The 14819-nt window shown below is 41.0% G+C and overlaps 1 protein-coding gene across 1 annotated transcript in view; it reads left to right on the top strand.

The window, feature by feature from the left end:
* Positions 1-212: 212 nt before the first annotated feature.
* The window catches only part of ZDHHC17 (zinc finger DHHC-type palmitoyltransferase 17), a 96188-nt gene continuing 81581 nt past the window's right edge, over positions 213-14819 (top strand). Inside the window, exon 1 of the mRNA XM_061124924.1 lies at positions 213-403. Within this exon, the coding sequence (XP_060980907.1) occupies positions 311-403 (93 nt within the window). The 5' untranslated portion in view covers positions 213-310. The remainder of the gene's footprint in view (positions 404-14819) is intronic.

Consider the following 14819-nt stretch of genomic DNA (forward strand, 5'->3'; position numbering starts at 1 on the left):
CCCGGCAGCCAGTGGCCCACAGCTGCCGGAGGCCAGGGCCCGCCCCCGCGCGGCGGCGCCCACGCCCAGAGCCTCAGGCCCGCCGGCCCAGGCGCAGTGCAGCAGAGCGCGCTCCCGCGCGGGCCGGCCGACACGCGCGCACGCGCGCAGGGACCCGCGCGCTCCGAGGGGGAGGGGGCAGAGGGGGCGGCCCGGGGGGAAGGGGAGGAGGCGGCGGCGACCGCGTCGCCTCCGGTGGGGCTCGCGCTCGCCCTCGCGCTCGCCCTCCGCCTCGCCCGAGCCCCGCGAGGGTGAAACGCTTTCTCCCGGCATGCAGCGGGAGGAGGGATTTAACACCAAGATGGCGGACGGCCCGGATGAGTACGAGAGCGAAGCGGGCTGCGTGCCCCTTCTCCATCCAGAGGTGAGGAACGGCACCGAGCGCAGTCCTCGCCCCCGGTCCCCCCGGCCCTTCGCCCCCGGACGCGCGGCTGGGCGGTGGCCTGCGTGTGTGGGGCAGTGGAGCGTGCCGGAGTTGGGGAGGGCGGGCAGGCAGATCCAGGCCCGAGCGGGCTGTGAGCGGATAACGGGGGAGGAGATAGCGGGGCGGGCCCGGCCGGGGCGGGCTCTGGGACGCCGGCCCCGGCTGTGCCTGGAGGACAGAGGTGGAGGTGTTGACGGGTCTCCTCTGTCGCTGCGCTGCTCGCCGGTCCGGTGGACACGGGGGCCTGGTACTGGTTTGGGACCGCACCTTGAGCTCCTAGTTCTGCTCAAGCCTCCCCGCGGGGGTTGGGGGAGAAGGAAGCGCGTCTCCTTTTGATTTCTTGTTTCCCTTCACCAGAGTGAACGTCGTGTCTGTTCTTCGCGTTTGGCTCTCTGGAGGTGTGTAGGGTACGAACACAGTTTCTTGGCCAAAGTGATGTCCTTCTTGTTATGCCATGGGCAGCACCTCGGGCACCTTGTGTCGGATCTCCGTATTTTAGCGTTTATCCTTAAGCGATTGAAAAGAGAGGTCGAAACTTTAGGGAATAAACCCACGCTCACAGTAGCTTGTCAGAGTATCTTGTTTTTTCGGGGGGCAGGAGCCAGAAGAGGATAGTGCAACACGTTTTCCCATCACATGAGTGTCTTCCCTGTAAACAGTAAACAGTGCTCCGCTCCAGGATCGGTAGCATTCTGTACGTGTTTACTATTAGTTTTATAGCTGAGGTAGTGCTCATTCAGGCCTGGACGCGATTTTTGATGCATTCGGTTTTAAATGACCCACAGTGATGTGCGGAGGGCAGCAGCAAAGCTTCCTGAAAAACTCGTATAGTTTATATGAGCTTAAGGGATGAAGACAGTCTTTGTGTTGTAGTAGGATGAACAAACATGGAAGTCTCTAACTGGTTATCATGCATTAGAATGATTCTGTTTATTTCTGCACTTGAGATTATACCCTGTTTATTGTTTGTTGTTTAGTGGTTAAGTCCGGTACAAACTTTTTTGCAACCCTTTGTACTGTAGACCGCCAGGCTTCTCTGACCGTGGGATTGTCCAGGCAAGAATACTGAAGTGGGTTGCCATTCCCTTCTCCAGGGGATCTTCCCCACCCAGAGATCGGACCCACCTCTCATGCATTCGCAGGTGGATTCCTTACCACTGAGCCAGGAGGGAAGCCCATAGCATGCTTATATTACTTAGTAGAATATAAATAGAAGCACTTACCCATGTTACATACTAATACTCGTTACCTTCTCATTTGTCACTTTGACTTATCAAAAACAGTGGGACAGTTCCTTAGGTGTATACCTGGGCCACTCTCAGTGAAAAGGCTACTCTGGATTTCTAACAGAGCTGTACAATAAAACTAAACGTTCTTTTTTGACCAGATGGCAAAAACAATTCTCAGAATTGGCATTGGAGACATCTCTCTTTTAGTTCACTCTTCAGGCCCTAAAATTATATAAAGAAATAGACGAAGTTTTCAGAGGATGCACTGAAAATGTTGCTAAGAAATATTTCTAATCACCTATTCCTCTGAAAGTATTTTTAAATACATAAATATTGATTCTGTGTATTTTAACATAACTCTTCTCTCAAACTTTGGCTTTGTGAAGTAGTTCGTTATTTGGTACTTCAGGAATAATTTCAACAGGTGACAAATCCAGAGATTGCTTGGTGTGATGGAATGGCCTGTAGGCTTAAAATTCAGAGACCAGGCTTCAGGTTGCCATTTAATAGACTCTTAACTAGAAAATCAACTTCCTCATCAGTGAAAGTGAAAGTTGAAGTGCAGGATAGCTACCATTCCTTTTTACTTGACAAACATGGGGTTCACTTAGTTTAGATATTTTGAGTCTTAAGCTCATAACTGTTAATACCAGAGCTGTGGTCTTTCTGCATTTTTCCTGTGGTTAGTTTTGCATTCACACCTGGTATGCGAAGAGCCGACACATTGGTAAAGACCCTGATGCTGGGCAAGATTAAAGGTAAAAGAAGAAGGGGGCAACAGAGGTGGTTGAATGGCATCACCCACTCAATGGACATGAGTCTGAGCAAACTCTGCGAGATGGTGAAGGACAGGGAAGCTTGGCATGCTGCAGTTCATGGGGTTATAAAGAGTTGAACATGACTTAGGGACTAAACAATAGACCTGGGGTAATTCTGTGTGTTCTTGGGCAAGCTACTTCTCTGAGTTTTAGCTTCATGATTTTTAATAATTGGATGAAGTAATTTTAATAAGCTATAATAAGGATTAAGCGAGATAATGTATCCTTTTTTGTTGTTAAAGTAAGCAGTGCCTTCATTCTTCTTTGGAAAGAAACTGAGCAAACTTTTATTTGCTTTGGTGAGCAAATAAGATAATAGTACCTTTAACTTGGTTAGCATAGACTTTTGGCTAGACAAACTTGGGTTCCAATTCTGGATTTGTAGTAATTAGCCAAGTGACCTGAGACAGGTTCTTAACCTCTTAAAACCTCAGTTTGTTCATCAGAAAATGGAAATGCTGCCTAGTTCACTTGACTTTAAGGGATCAGGTTTTGTTGAGCTTTAAGAATTGGCACATTGTAGGTGCTAAGCTAATGTTTCTCCTTTCTCCAGTCAGAAGGTGAGTGGTGGTATACATTTATTTTGATTTTGATAATGGTTTAGAAACTTGTTTGGATTTTAATTTAATGGAATAGGATCTTGCAGGAACAAGTTTATTTTACTTTTTATGTTCAAATTTAACACTGTGTCACAAAAATTGTTTCTCACTATATGTTGAATAGATCATTTGTGAGGTACAGACATTATCTATTCCTTAAATCTGTTAGTATGCAGATGCTCACTGTTAAAACCTTTCTTAGGGGATTATGTAACTAGATGAACAATGAACCCTCCGTTTTGGAAGTATTTGCTGTGAGAGAACCTTACTTTTCAGTTAATTAAATAATCCATTCATTTAGTAAGTCATTTCATTATTTGTTTATCTTGAGACTTCAGGATATTTGTGATAAAGTCAATGTGAAACAGTATAGGGTACTGGTTAAAAGCCAAGACTAGTGACAAATGGAAAATCTAGATTCTGCCTCTTACTATCATCATGGTCAAATTACATTTTACGGTTTTGTGAAATTAAGTTAATAGTATCTACCTCTTAGAGTCCTTGTGAGTATTAAGTAGAATAACATTTATAAAGCAGTCATGGCAGATCTAGGCACATAGATTGCCAACCAAATCCAAAGGGTGCTGGGCCCTGATGTAAAGTGAGTACTGATGCTGTTGACTTTTGTTTTCTGATGAGATAGACTTTTATTTTAGTGGAAAAAATTAGAGGCTATTTGGAAAAAGATAAACTGATGATCAGGGGATTAGGGTGCTAATCCCAGCTCTCCTACTTTAGGCTAGTGGACATTTAAACTATACTTTGTTTCTTTGCTTTTAAGATAAAGAGGCTAGACTAGGTGCTGTCTTCAGATTTCGTCAAACTTTAGTGTTCTGATGTAAGTTGTGATTTTTCAAAGTTGATAGGCTTGATCATCTCTCTGCTAGATGCATAGTATTTGCTAGGTTTTATGGGTGCAAATGAAATAAATAACTTGCGGCTGTCCAGAGGTTAATGACCTAGTTGGGAAGATCGCCGAAACCAAGTGCTGAAAGGAGAAGTGTAGCCAGTTAGTAAGTTTGGATTCCCGTCATCTAGAGCGGAGAGATGGATACCGTATGTTGGTCTCCAGATCCAGCTGACTTGCTGTCTGTCACCAGCCTTCCATTTCACTTGCCAGTACATCTTCAGTAAGCCATCTCTGCTCTTTCGTATAATGAGGCCATGATATCTCCTTCAGACAGAGCATTATTATAAGGGCTCTCTGTTTCAGCAAGAGCTGACTTAGAGCTTTGAACTGGATTGCCTAGATTACGTAGAACTTTCATCTCTTGATTGCTTCCTTTTCACCCCTGCTCAATTTCAAACCTTCTATTACTGCCTTTTTTCTAGTGTCTCATTTTTTTTAATGCTAAATTTTTTTGCTTCACATTACACTTGTGTATATGCATGTCTCATTTTTTCTTTGTTTAGAGTATTAAACTGAAGTACTGAAAATTGCTTTTCTTTTTCTAATAGGTTACTGGCACACTCTTTCCCTTCAAAACAGGTCTTTCTGTCAGTCTTTAGAATCTGATCCCTTTTTTTATTCAGCAAAAATTCAGCTATAGGCCATATACTTGTAATTTATATTTTAAAATACTATACCTTAAGCATAATAACCACTGAGTCAATATATATATAATGAAAATGCAACTAATTGGTCACCTTATGAACTGTGGCAAAGCCAAAGTTGAAAATTACTGATCTGCGGAACAAAAAAATTACATTCGATTGTGAGAAGTGCCATTTTACTGTTTTGATCACTGTTTTTATTTAATTTGTGAGACTTATCCCAAACATTTTTTATTAAGAGTGGGCTGTTCGGTAGGTAAATATAGGAGTGTATAGGTTGCAAGTGCTTCAGTTCAAATCCTAGTTTTCCACTTACTACCCATGTGACTCTGGGCAAGTTCCAGAGTACTGTGTTCCAGTTTCCCAGACTAAAATGGGGATATAATAGCCCCTACATCATGGAGCTGCTGTGAAGATTAAATGAGAAAACATATATGAAGTTCTGTGTCTGGCACTTAATAACACAATGCATGTTAGCTGATAATGCTGTGATAAGGTAGTAACATCTCAGGCAAGAGTAGTATACATGTATTAGATATTGAGACAGCTGACTAAGTAGCTAAGAACGAAAATTGGTTGTCTGGGGTTTGAAGAGCAGATGGGCGGGCAGCTTTTTATTATAAACTTTTTTTTGCAGTATTTAATTTTCTTAAGGGCTTCCCATTCTCTCATAGCTCAGTTAGTTAAAAATCTGCCTACAAGACAGGGGTCCTGGATTTGATCCCTGAGTTGGGAAGATCTCCTGGAGAAGGAAATGGCAACCCGTTCCAATATTCTTGCCTGGAGAATCCCATGGACAGAGGAGCCTGGCGGGCTATATAGTCGATGGGCTCGCAAAGAGTTGGACGTGACTTAGCAACTAAACCAACACCAAGGGCTTCCCAGGTGGCTCAGTGGTAAAGAATCCGCCTGGCAAGCAGGAGACATGGGCTTCAATCCCTGGATTGGGAAGATCCCCTGTAAAAGGAAATGGCAACCCACTCCAGTATTCTTGCTGGGAAATCCCATGGACAGAGGAGCGTGGTGCACTATAGTCCATGGGGTCACAAAAGAGCTGGACATGACTTAGTGACTAAACAACAACAGTTTTCTTAAAGATGTGTGCTTTGATCTAGGAGTTTTTATTGAAAAGCTCAGTATGGTCTTCATGCTTTGATAGGCCACAGAGTAAGTCATTCTAAAATAACAAAAGATGAATTGGCAGCCTTCAGGTCCCTCTGGATAGATGAAGGTGCACCTGTGTGTGTGTGTGTATTTTTTTTAAAATCTTTAAATGCATTGTGGACCACCTTTAAGGGTGTCTTGAGGGTTGGTTAGTCATTTTCTGTGTCTTGATGTGGTGTGCTTCTAACAGAACTCCCAACAGGCACGTAATCCTAAAAGATGTTTCAATATCAAGGTTATGTGAAATGTGCTTTCAAAGCATCATCTATTTCTAATATTATTTTATGATTAGATTCTATTACAGATAGGTAATTTAAGAATAAAATATCAAATAGTTTAAACTGTGAAGTTTAAAAAATTGATTGAAGGCAGTATTGTATTTACAAAATATGCAGGTAAAATTCTCACCCCATGCAATAATTATACATTTGTAGGATGATATCTTCTGTTAAATTCTCCTTAAAATAGAGCTATAGGCAGCTAATTTAAAAGTGGAGTGAAACTTGAGCTTTCTGTGAGATATTATGAAAAGCTTAATTTCCTGAATTATAGAGGGTTAACAAAATATTTTTTGTTTTTGCCTCAGTTGTTGAAGATTTGCCAAATGAATTACTTTGACTTCCTAGGGTTAATACATATTAAATATGATAGAATATTTCTTTGATAAATCAGAATATTATAGTGTCTTAGGCTCATCTTTCTGATTATCGACAATTATTGTTGAGGAGATGGAAACAGTAGGGCTAAGTATACCTGAAGGGTTTTTTGTACCTATGTCAGATAACTTATGTTTTTTTTCTCAGTTGTTTTATACTAGGAACAATCAACTGAGAAATAATAACTAATGGTTGAGAAGTTACTGTACCCTAGTTCAGTTTTTTAGAATAACTTTCTAATTATGAATATCTGTTAATTTATGAAAGATTTGATGAAGGATGAACAAAATTGGTGACCAGAACTATTCTCATTCTCGTTAAAATAAATGAATGAATGAATGAATGATTGAATGAACAAACCATTCTGTGAATGAAGAAGTTGCTTGGCATGTTAGTTAGAGTCCTTGAACTGCAAATGTCACCAACCTTTTAAAAATCTCCTTGGGCATAAAAGGGAATTTACTCGTTCACATAGCCCACACTTGGCATGCCAGCGGTGCAGCTGGGCCCAAGGATACCTGGAACCTGAGCCGAGAATGTCACCAAGACAGTCTTCTCTCTCGTCTCATCTCTGCCTTTCAGCTTCATTTTCTCCTTGTGCAGAGTAGCTTCTGTGTTCTCTGCAGTGGGGACAGGGATGCCAGCATTATATCTAAAATCTCAACTATTAGAGAGGGACTGCGTGTCTTTCCTCATGCCACACTGGGAAGTGGAATCAGGTCGTCCTGATTTAGTTTATGTGCCCACTCCTGTGACCATGGGAGAGAGCCTAAACTTAGCCAAGATTTCCTGCTTGGAAGCGGAGGAGGAACAGTTTCCTTAAAGAAGGAATGCTCCGAGGAGACTGTTTCTGTGCTCTCTGCTCTTAATGTGAAGACTGTTTATTTGCTTTGTTCCGGTCTTCTAGTTTTTTACGTACTTTGGGACTCTGTAATTACACTGCACTCATTGTTAACAGTAAATGTTCTAGTTGAGCTACTGAATAGCATTCTGCATGAATAATCCAGACTACGGTTGGGAAACGTTCTCTGTAAAGGCCAGATAGAAAGCATTTTCAAGTTTGTGGACTGTGTAGTCTCTGGAGCAGTGACTCAGCTCAGTGGTGATTGTATGGAAACAGTTGTAGGCAGTATGGGAATGAATGAGTGTGTTTCAATAAAACTTTATATATAAAATTAAATGCTGGGCCAGATTTGAATTATAGGCTCTATTTGCCAGCCCCAACCTAGATAATGTGTAAGAACTCCAAGAAATTTATGTTAAAATCTTTGCTATTTCAGTGCATTAAATTCCATTCACTGCTGGTATGCAATAACTTCATCTCCCATCAGCTTGGGAGATGGGTTGGGTAAAATAAGAATGTGTGTGTCTGTGCGTGTGTATTAGAACCTTATGGAGGACTTTGTTAGAATACACATGCTTCCGTATACACATTTCAAAGTTTCTAATTTAGTATTTGGGTTTGTGGTATGTATGTTTTGAAAAACTTTCAGAGGTGATACTGTAAACAATCCCATACTTTCTCCTGCCCTCTCTGATACACACTTGATATGTGGGAAAATTTTATTACTTTTTTTTTTTTTTGCACAAGAAGGAAGAAGGATGCTAATTTGAGATTTAAGGTATAAAGCACTGTATTGTGTGCTTTCCAAGACTGAGATCCTCAGTCTTCTGATAATCACAAATGTAATTGCTAACAGTTATCAAATTATAACTATGAGCTAGCCACTGTCCTAAGCAGTTTTGCATATATGTTCATTCATTTAATTCCCATACCTTTTGAAATACCTCTTTTACAAAGGAGAGGATTGAGGCATAAAGAGGGTAACTGGGTGGTAAGTAGCAGAACTGAATTTGAATTCGGGTTCAAGCTGCTTAAATCCAGTTGCCCCTTTAGTATTGTGCAGCAGCGTGTGATAGTGATGATAGAGTTGATTGAATAGCTGGCTGTGATGGTGAATGTCCCTGATATTATAAGAAATATTTTTAATAGATTAATTTTTAGACAGCTTGAGGTTCGCAGCAACACTGAGCAGAAAGTACAGAGAATTCCCACATACCAGGTGTCAACAACGTGCACCAGAGGTGGCATGTTTGTTACAGTCAGTGAACCTGCGCTGACACATTGTTATCATCCGAAATCTGTACTTCACTTTGGGTTCTCTTCTGGGTTTTAATATGGGTTTTGACAAATGAATAATGACATGTATCTACTATTAAAGTATCATAGAGAATAGTTCCATTACCCTAAAAATGCTCTGTGTTCTGACTACTCATCCCTCCCTCTCCGCTAACTCTGGCAACCTCTGATCTTTTTGCTGTTTCCATAGTTATCCCTTTATCATAATGTCATGTACAGTTGATCCTTGAACACATGGGCTTGAACTGTGTGGATCTACTTACACATGGATTTTTTTTCAGTATTAAATACTACAGTACTATGTGCATCTTGTGTTTGCATCACAAGCTGAAATCAAGATTGCTGGGAGAAATATCAGCCTCAGATATGCAGATAATGCTACCCTAATGGCAAAAAAGCAAGGAGGGATTAAAGAGCTTCTTGATTAAGATGAAAGAAGAGAGTGAAAAATCTGGCTTAAAACTCAACATTCAGAGACTTAAGATCAATGCATCCCGTGCCTTATGGCAAATAGATGGGGAAACAATGGAAACAGTGGTAGATATTATTTTTTTGGTCTCCAAAATCACTGCGGATGGTGACCACATCTATGATGTTAAAAGACGCTTGCTCCTTGGAAGAAAAACTATGACAAAACTAGACAGTGTATTAAAAAGCAGAGACATTACTTGGCCGACAAATGTCCGTCTAGTCAAAACTGTGGTTTTTCCAGTAGTCATGTATGGATGTGAGAGTTGGGCCATGAAGAAGGTTGAGCGCCGAAGAACTGATGCTTTTGAACTGTGGTGTTGGAGAAGACTCTTGAGAGTCCCTTGGACTGCAAGGAGATCAAACCAGTCAGTTCTAAAGGAAATCAACCCTGAATATTCATTGGAAGGACTGATGCTGAAGCTGAAGCTCCAGTACTTTGGCCCCCTGACTGAATAGCCAACCCATTGGAAAAGACCCTGATGCTAGGAAAGATTGAGGGCAGGAGAAAGGGGTAGCAGAGAATTGAGATGGTTGGATGGCATCATCAACTCAATGGACATGAGTTTGAGCAAAGTCAGGGAGATGGTGAAGCACAGGGCAGCCTGGTATGTTGCAGTCCATTGGGTGGCAGAGTCAGACATGATTTAATGACTGAACAACGAACAACAATGTGCATCTTACAGTCAACAGCATCTTTGATTCTGAGGAATCCTACCTCTAAAGTTTAGAATAGCAGTTGGCACAGAGTTAGCTGTTACTTGTTTTACAGTCTTCCCTTTCTGCTGTTCAAGATTATGAGAGAGAGAATTGCTCACCGTTGTTGAATTTGTTTCTACCTTGGAGATTTTATCTCCCTTCACTGTAATTATAAATATGCATTAATCTTCATTCATAATTCTGTAATTTTTATAATCATGAATAAAATGTAGACATCATTTTCTGAGGAAGTTTTGCTTTCTGATTTAACACTTGCTATAATACTTGTTTTTTCCTTACTTGTCTCCTTTTTCCTGTGGATAATTGAATGTTGTTGTTTACTTGCTAAGTGGGGTCCAACTCTACAGCCCCATGGACTGTAGCCCACCCGGCTCCTTTAACTATTGGATTTCCCAGGCAAGAATACTGAAGTGGGTTGCCATTTCCTCCTCCAGGGAATCTTCCTGACTCTGTACCTGTGACTCTTAACATCTCCTGCATCGGCAGATGAATTCTTTACCACTGTGCTACCTGGGAAACCCTATTGGTATCGTACAGTGTTATAAAATTTACACTTTTTCTGAATACACTTTTGCCGTAGTTTCATCTTAGCACATAATGATCTTTCCCATTCTTTATAATATCTAGATCTGCCTTATCCAGTCTGGTAGCCACCAATGGCTTGTGACTATTTAAACTGATTAAAATAAAAATTTGAGCTTTTCAGTTATATTAGTCACATTTTCAGTATTTTATTAGATACATGTGGCTAGTGACTACTATTACAGATAGCACAGAAATATAGAATATATCAGTAATTGCAGAAAGTTCTATAGGACAACACTGGTCTGTATAGTTTTTGTTTTAATTTTATCTTTTAAAGCTATTTTTTTTTTTTTTTTTACCACATAGCTATTTTTATTGAGGCATATTTTATTTATGAATTACACATTTTAAATGTTTAAGTTAGTGATTTTCTTTGAATTAAAACATTCTTATATGGACATAATTATAGATTCACATATTGTTGCAGGAAAAAAATGCAGAGAGATCCTGTGTACCCTTTTATCCAGGTTTTTCAAATGGTAACACTTTGCAAAATTATAATACCACATCCAAGAGATTGATATTGAATCAGTGAAGTTGCAGGATATTTTTATCACCATACTGCCATATCTTTAATACTGCCTTTGTATACCCATACCAATCTATTCTCCCATTTCTGTAATTTTAAGAATGTTTTTTAAATGAAATCATGTGTGTATCCATGTGAGACTGGCTTTTTTCATTTAGCATAACAGTTTGGAGATTCATCCAGGTTTTAGCATATATCAGTAGTTCATTCCTTCTTATTACTAAATCCCTGGTGGCTTAGAGGGCAAAGTATCTGCCTGCAACGCAGGAGACCTGGGTCGATCCGAGACCCAGGTTTGATCCCTGGGTCAGGAAGATCCCCTGGAGAAGGAAATGGCAACCCACTCCAGTACTCTTGCCGGAAAAATCCTATGGACGGAGGAGCCTGGTAGGCTACAGTCCATAAGGGGTCTCAAAGAGTCAGACACGACTGAGCGACTTCACTTCACTTCACTTATGTGGATATACATCCGCATTGTTTCCAGTTTGGGGTTATTATAAATAAAGCTGCTTTAAGTATTTGTGTAAAGTTCCTGTGTAAACGTAAGTTTTTCATTTCTCTAGGATAAATACCTAAGAGTACTGTTAATGGGCCATATGAGAGTTGTTTGTTAAAATTTTTAAGAAACTGGCAGACTGTTTTCTGGAGTGGCTGTACGTTTTACATTCCAACCAACTCAGTGGTGTATGAGTAATCTGATCTCTCTGCCTCCTTTCCAGCATTTGGTGTTGTCGCTTCTTAATTTTAGCTCATTTTATTAGGTATGTGGTGGTAAGTCTTGATGCCATTAATTTACATTTCCCTAACCACCGACGATGCTGACTTTGTTTTCATGTGCTTACTTGCCATCTGTACCTTCCTGGGTTAAATGTTTCTTCGTGTCTGTGTTAGTTTGCTGGAGCCGCCGTGACAAAATATCACATATGAAATGTCTTAAATAATGGAAATTTATTTTCTCATTTATTAGTTCTGGAAGCACGGAGTCCAAGAGCGAGGTCGGCAGGTGTGGTTTCTCCTGAGGTGTCCTCTGCTTAGCAGATGGCAGCCCTCTTGCTGTGTCCACAGCGCGTCTGTTTTTCTGTGTATATGCATCTCTGGTGTCGGCATGTCCAGATTTTCTCCCTGGAGCAGGAAATGACAACCCATTCCAGTATCCTCCCTGGAGCATCTCATGGACAGAGGAGCCTACAGTCCATGGTGTCGCAAAGAGTTGGGTAGACCGAGTGACTAGCGCCGAGGACACCAGTCACACTGGATTAGGGCCCTCCTTGATGACGTCATTTCAACTTGACCAGTTAGGGCTTCAGCACATGAATGGGGGGGGGGGGGGCACAGTTCAGCCCATGACAGTGTCTTTTTCCGGTTTTTAAAGAATTGTTTTACTCTTGAGTTTTGAGAAGATTTTTTTTTTTGTTGTTTTTAATTTCCTAGGCAATAGTCTTTTGTTATGGTTTGCAAATATTTTCTCTCAGCCTGTAGCTTGTTTGTGAAAGTTTGATTAACTTGAAAGTGGAAGTCGCTCAGTCGTGTCCAACTCTTTGTGACCCCGTGGACTGTAGCCCACCAGGGATTCTCCAGACAAGAATCCTGGAGTGGGTTGCCAGTCCCTTCTGCAGGGGATCTTCCTGACCTAGGGATTGAACCCGGTTCTCCTGCGTTGCAGGCAAATCCTTTACCATCTGAACCACCAGGGTAGGTTGTCTATTCATTCTCATAACTGGGTCTTTCTCAAAGCATATATATATTTAAATTTTGATTAACTTCAGTTTATAAATTTTTCGTTCTATGGATTGTATTTTTGATGTCAAGTTTGAGATCTCTTTGCCTAGCGATAGATCCAATAGGTTTTTTTTCTTGTTTAAACAGTTTATGGTTTTACTTGTAACATTTATATTTAAGTTCAGGATAAATTTTGAGGTTTTTTTTGCATGACATGTGAAAATTAGGTTGAACATCGCCCCCCTCCACCCCTATAAATGTCCAGCTGCTCTAGCCCCATTTATTGAAAAGTTTATCATCCCTCCATTGAATTGCTTTTATATTATTGTCAGAAATCAGGAGAGCATATTTGTATGTTTTCATTTCTGGTTTCTGGGTTCTATTTCATTGATCTATGTATCTATCTCTCACCCAGTACTACACAGTCTTGATTGTTGGAGCTATGTACTAGGTCTTGAATTGAATAGACTGTTGCTTTGTACAATTTCTTTTTTATTTTTGAAATTATTTTAGCTGTTTTAGTTGCCTTTCTATATAAATTTTGTGTTTGCGCTTAGTTGTGTCCGACTCACTGCGACCCCATAGACTGTAGCCCACCAGGCCCCTCTGTCCGTGGGATTTTCCTGGCAAGAATACTGGAGTGGGTTGCCATTCCCTCCAGGGTAGCTTCCCAACTCAGAGACTGAACCTGCGTCTCCTGTGTCTCCACTTTACCACTGAACTACCTGGGAAACCCTGCATATAAGTTTTATTAATAGAATAGTGTTATCTATACATACAGAACATCTTGCTGGGATTTTGATAGGACTTGCCTTACATCCCGTGTGGGGAAAATTGACATCTTAACCGTTTTTGGTCTTCCAGTCTGTAAATATGGTATGTCTGCCTATTTATTTAGATCTTCTTTGATTTCTTTCATCAGTGTTCTGTGTTTTTAGTTTAGAAGTGCTGCATGTGTTTGCTTATGATAATGTCTGTCCTCTCGTGTGCACTCAAGGCATCTCTCCAGCAGTTCTCTGTTCATACTTCTGCCTCATCAGTGTTTGACTTGACCAGGTCATTTCTGTTTGACTTGACCAGGTCATTTCTACTAGCAGTCATTTCTCCCATCCTAAAAACTCTGAAAACCCGAACTGTTTTCCTTTGATTCCACTTTTCTGCCTACTGCCCTAGTCCTTTGCTCTTCCTTGTATCAAAACTCAGAAGGTTTGCCTGTACTTGCTGTTCCTCATTTCTCTCCTTCCGTCTTTTCCTTAATCAGTTGTAGTCTGGCGTGTCACCCCCCCACCCGGTCAAAGCAACAGGACGTCTGTGTTGCTGCATCCAGTGGTTGACTTGGTGACTTTTCAGCAGGATCCATATTCTAGATAAATCTTTTTCAGTTTGCTTCAGGGAAATGCAGATGAAAACAAGATAACAATTTAGTACCCATCAGATTCCTCCAAAATTAACCTGGTCGGTGTAACTATAGTATGGTCATATGGTAATTCTATTCTTAATTTTTTGAGGACTCCCCATACTATTTTCCATAGTGACTGTTCCAGTTTACAGTCCCACCAACAGTGTACAAGGGTTTCCTTTTTTCATATCCTCTCCAACATTTGTTATATCTTGTCTTTTTAGTGGTAGTCATTCTAAGAGGAAATGTAAAGGGAAGAGTATAAAATACATGAATACTGTGATTACAGACTACACAAAGATATATAAATGTTTGGGCAGATCAAGATTATATAGCACTACTGAAGGGAACTTACAAAACTAGGTTACATTAAAAGCTCACACATTTTAAAAACCCGTGAAAGTTGCTTAGTTGTGTCCGACTCTTTGTGACCCCATGGACTCTACAGTCTATGGAATTCTCCAGGCCAGAATACTGGAGTGGGTAGCCTTTCCCTTCTCCAGGAGATCTTCCCAACCCAGGGATCGAACCCAGGTCTCCCACATTGTAGGTGATTCTTTACCAGCTGAGCCAACAAGGGAAGCCCACGAATACTGTAGTGGGTAGCCTATCCCTTCTCCAGCAGATCTTCCCGACCCAGGAATCGAGCTGGGGTTTCCTGCATTGCAGGCGGATTCTTTACCAGCTGAGCTATGAGGGAAGCCCTAAAACAAAACAAAATAAAACAAAACACATACTTGTCAAGGTCATCAAGAATAAGTAAAGTTTGAGGAATT

This window comes from Dama dama, chromosome 3, assembly GCF_033118175.1.
Source record: "Dama dama isolate Ldn47 chromosome 3, ASM3311817v1, whole genome shotgun sequence".
Taxonomy (NCBI): Eukaryota; Metazoa; Chordata; class Mammalia; order Artiodactyla; family Cervidae; genus Dama; species Dama dama.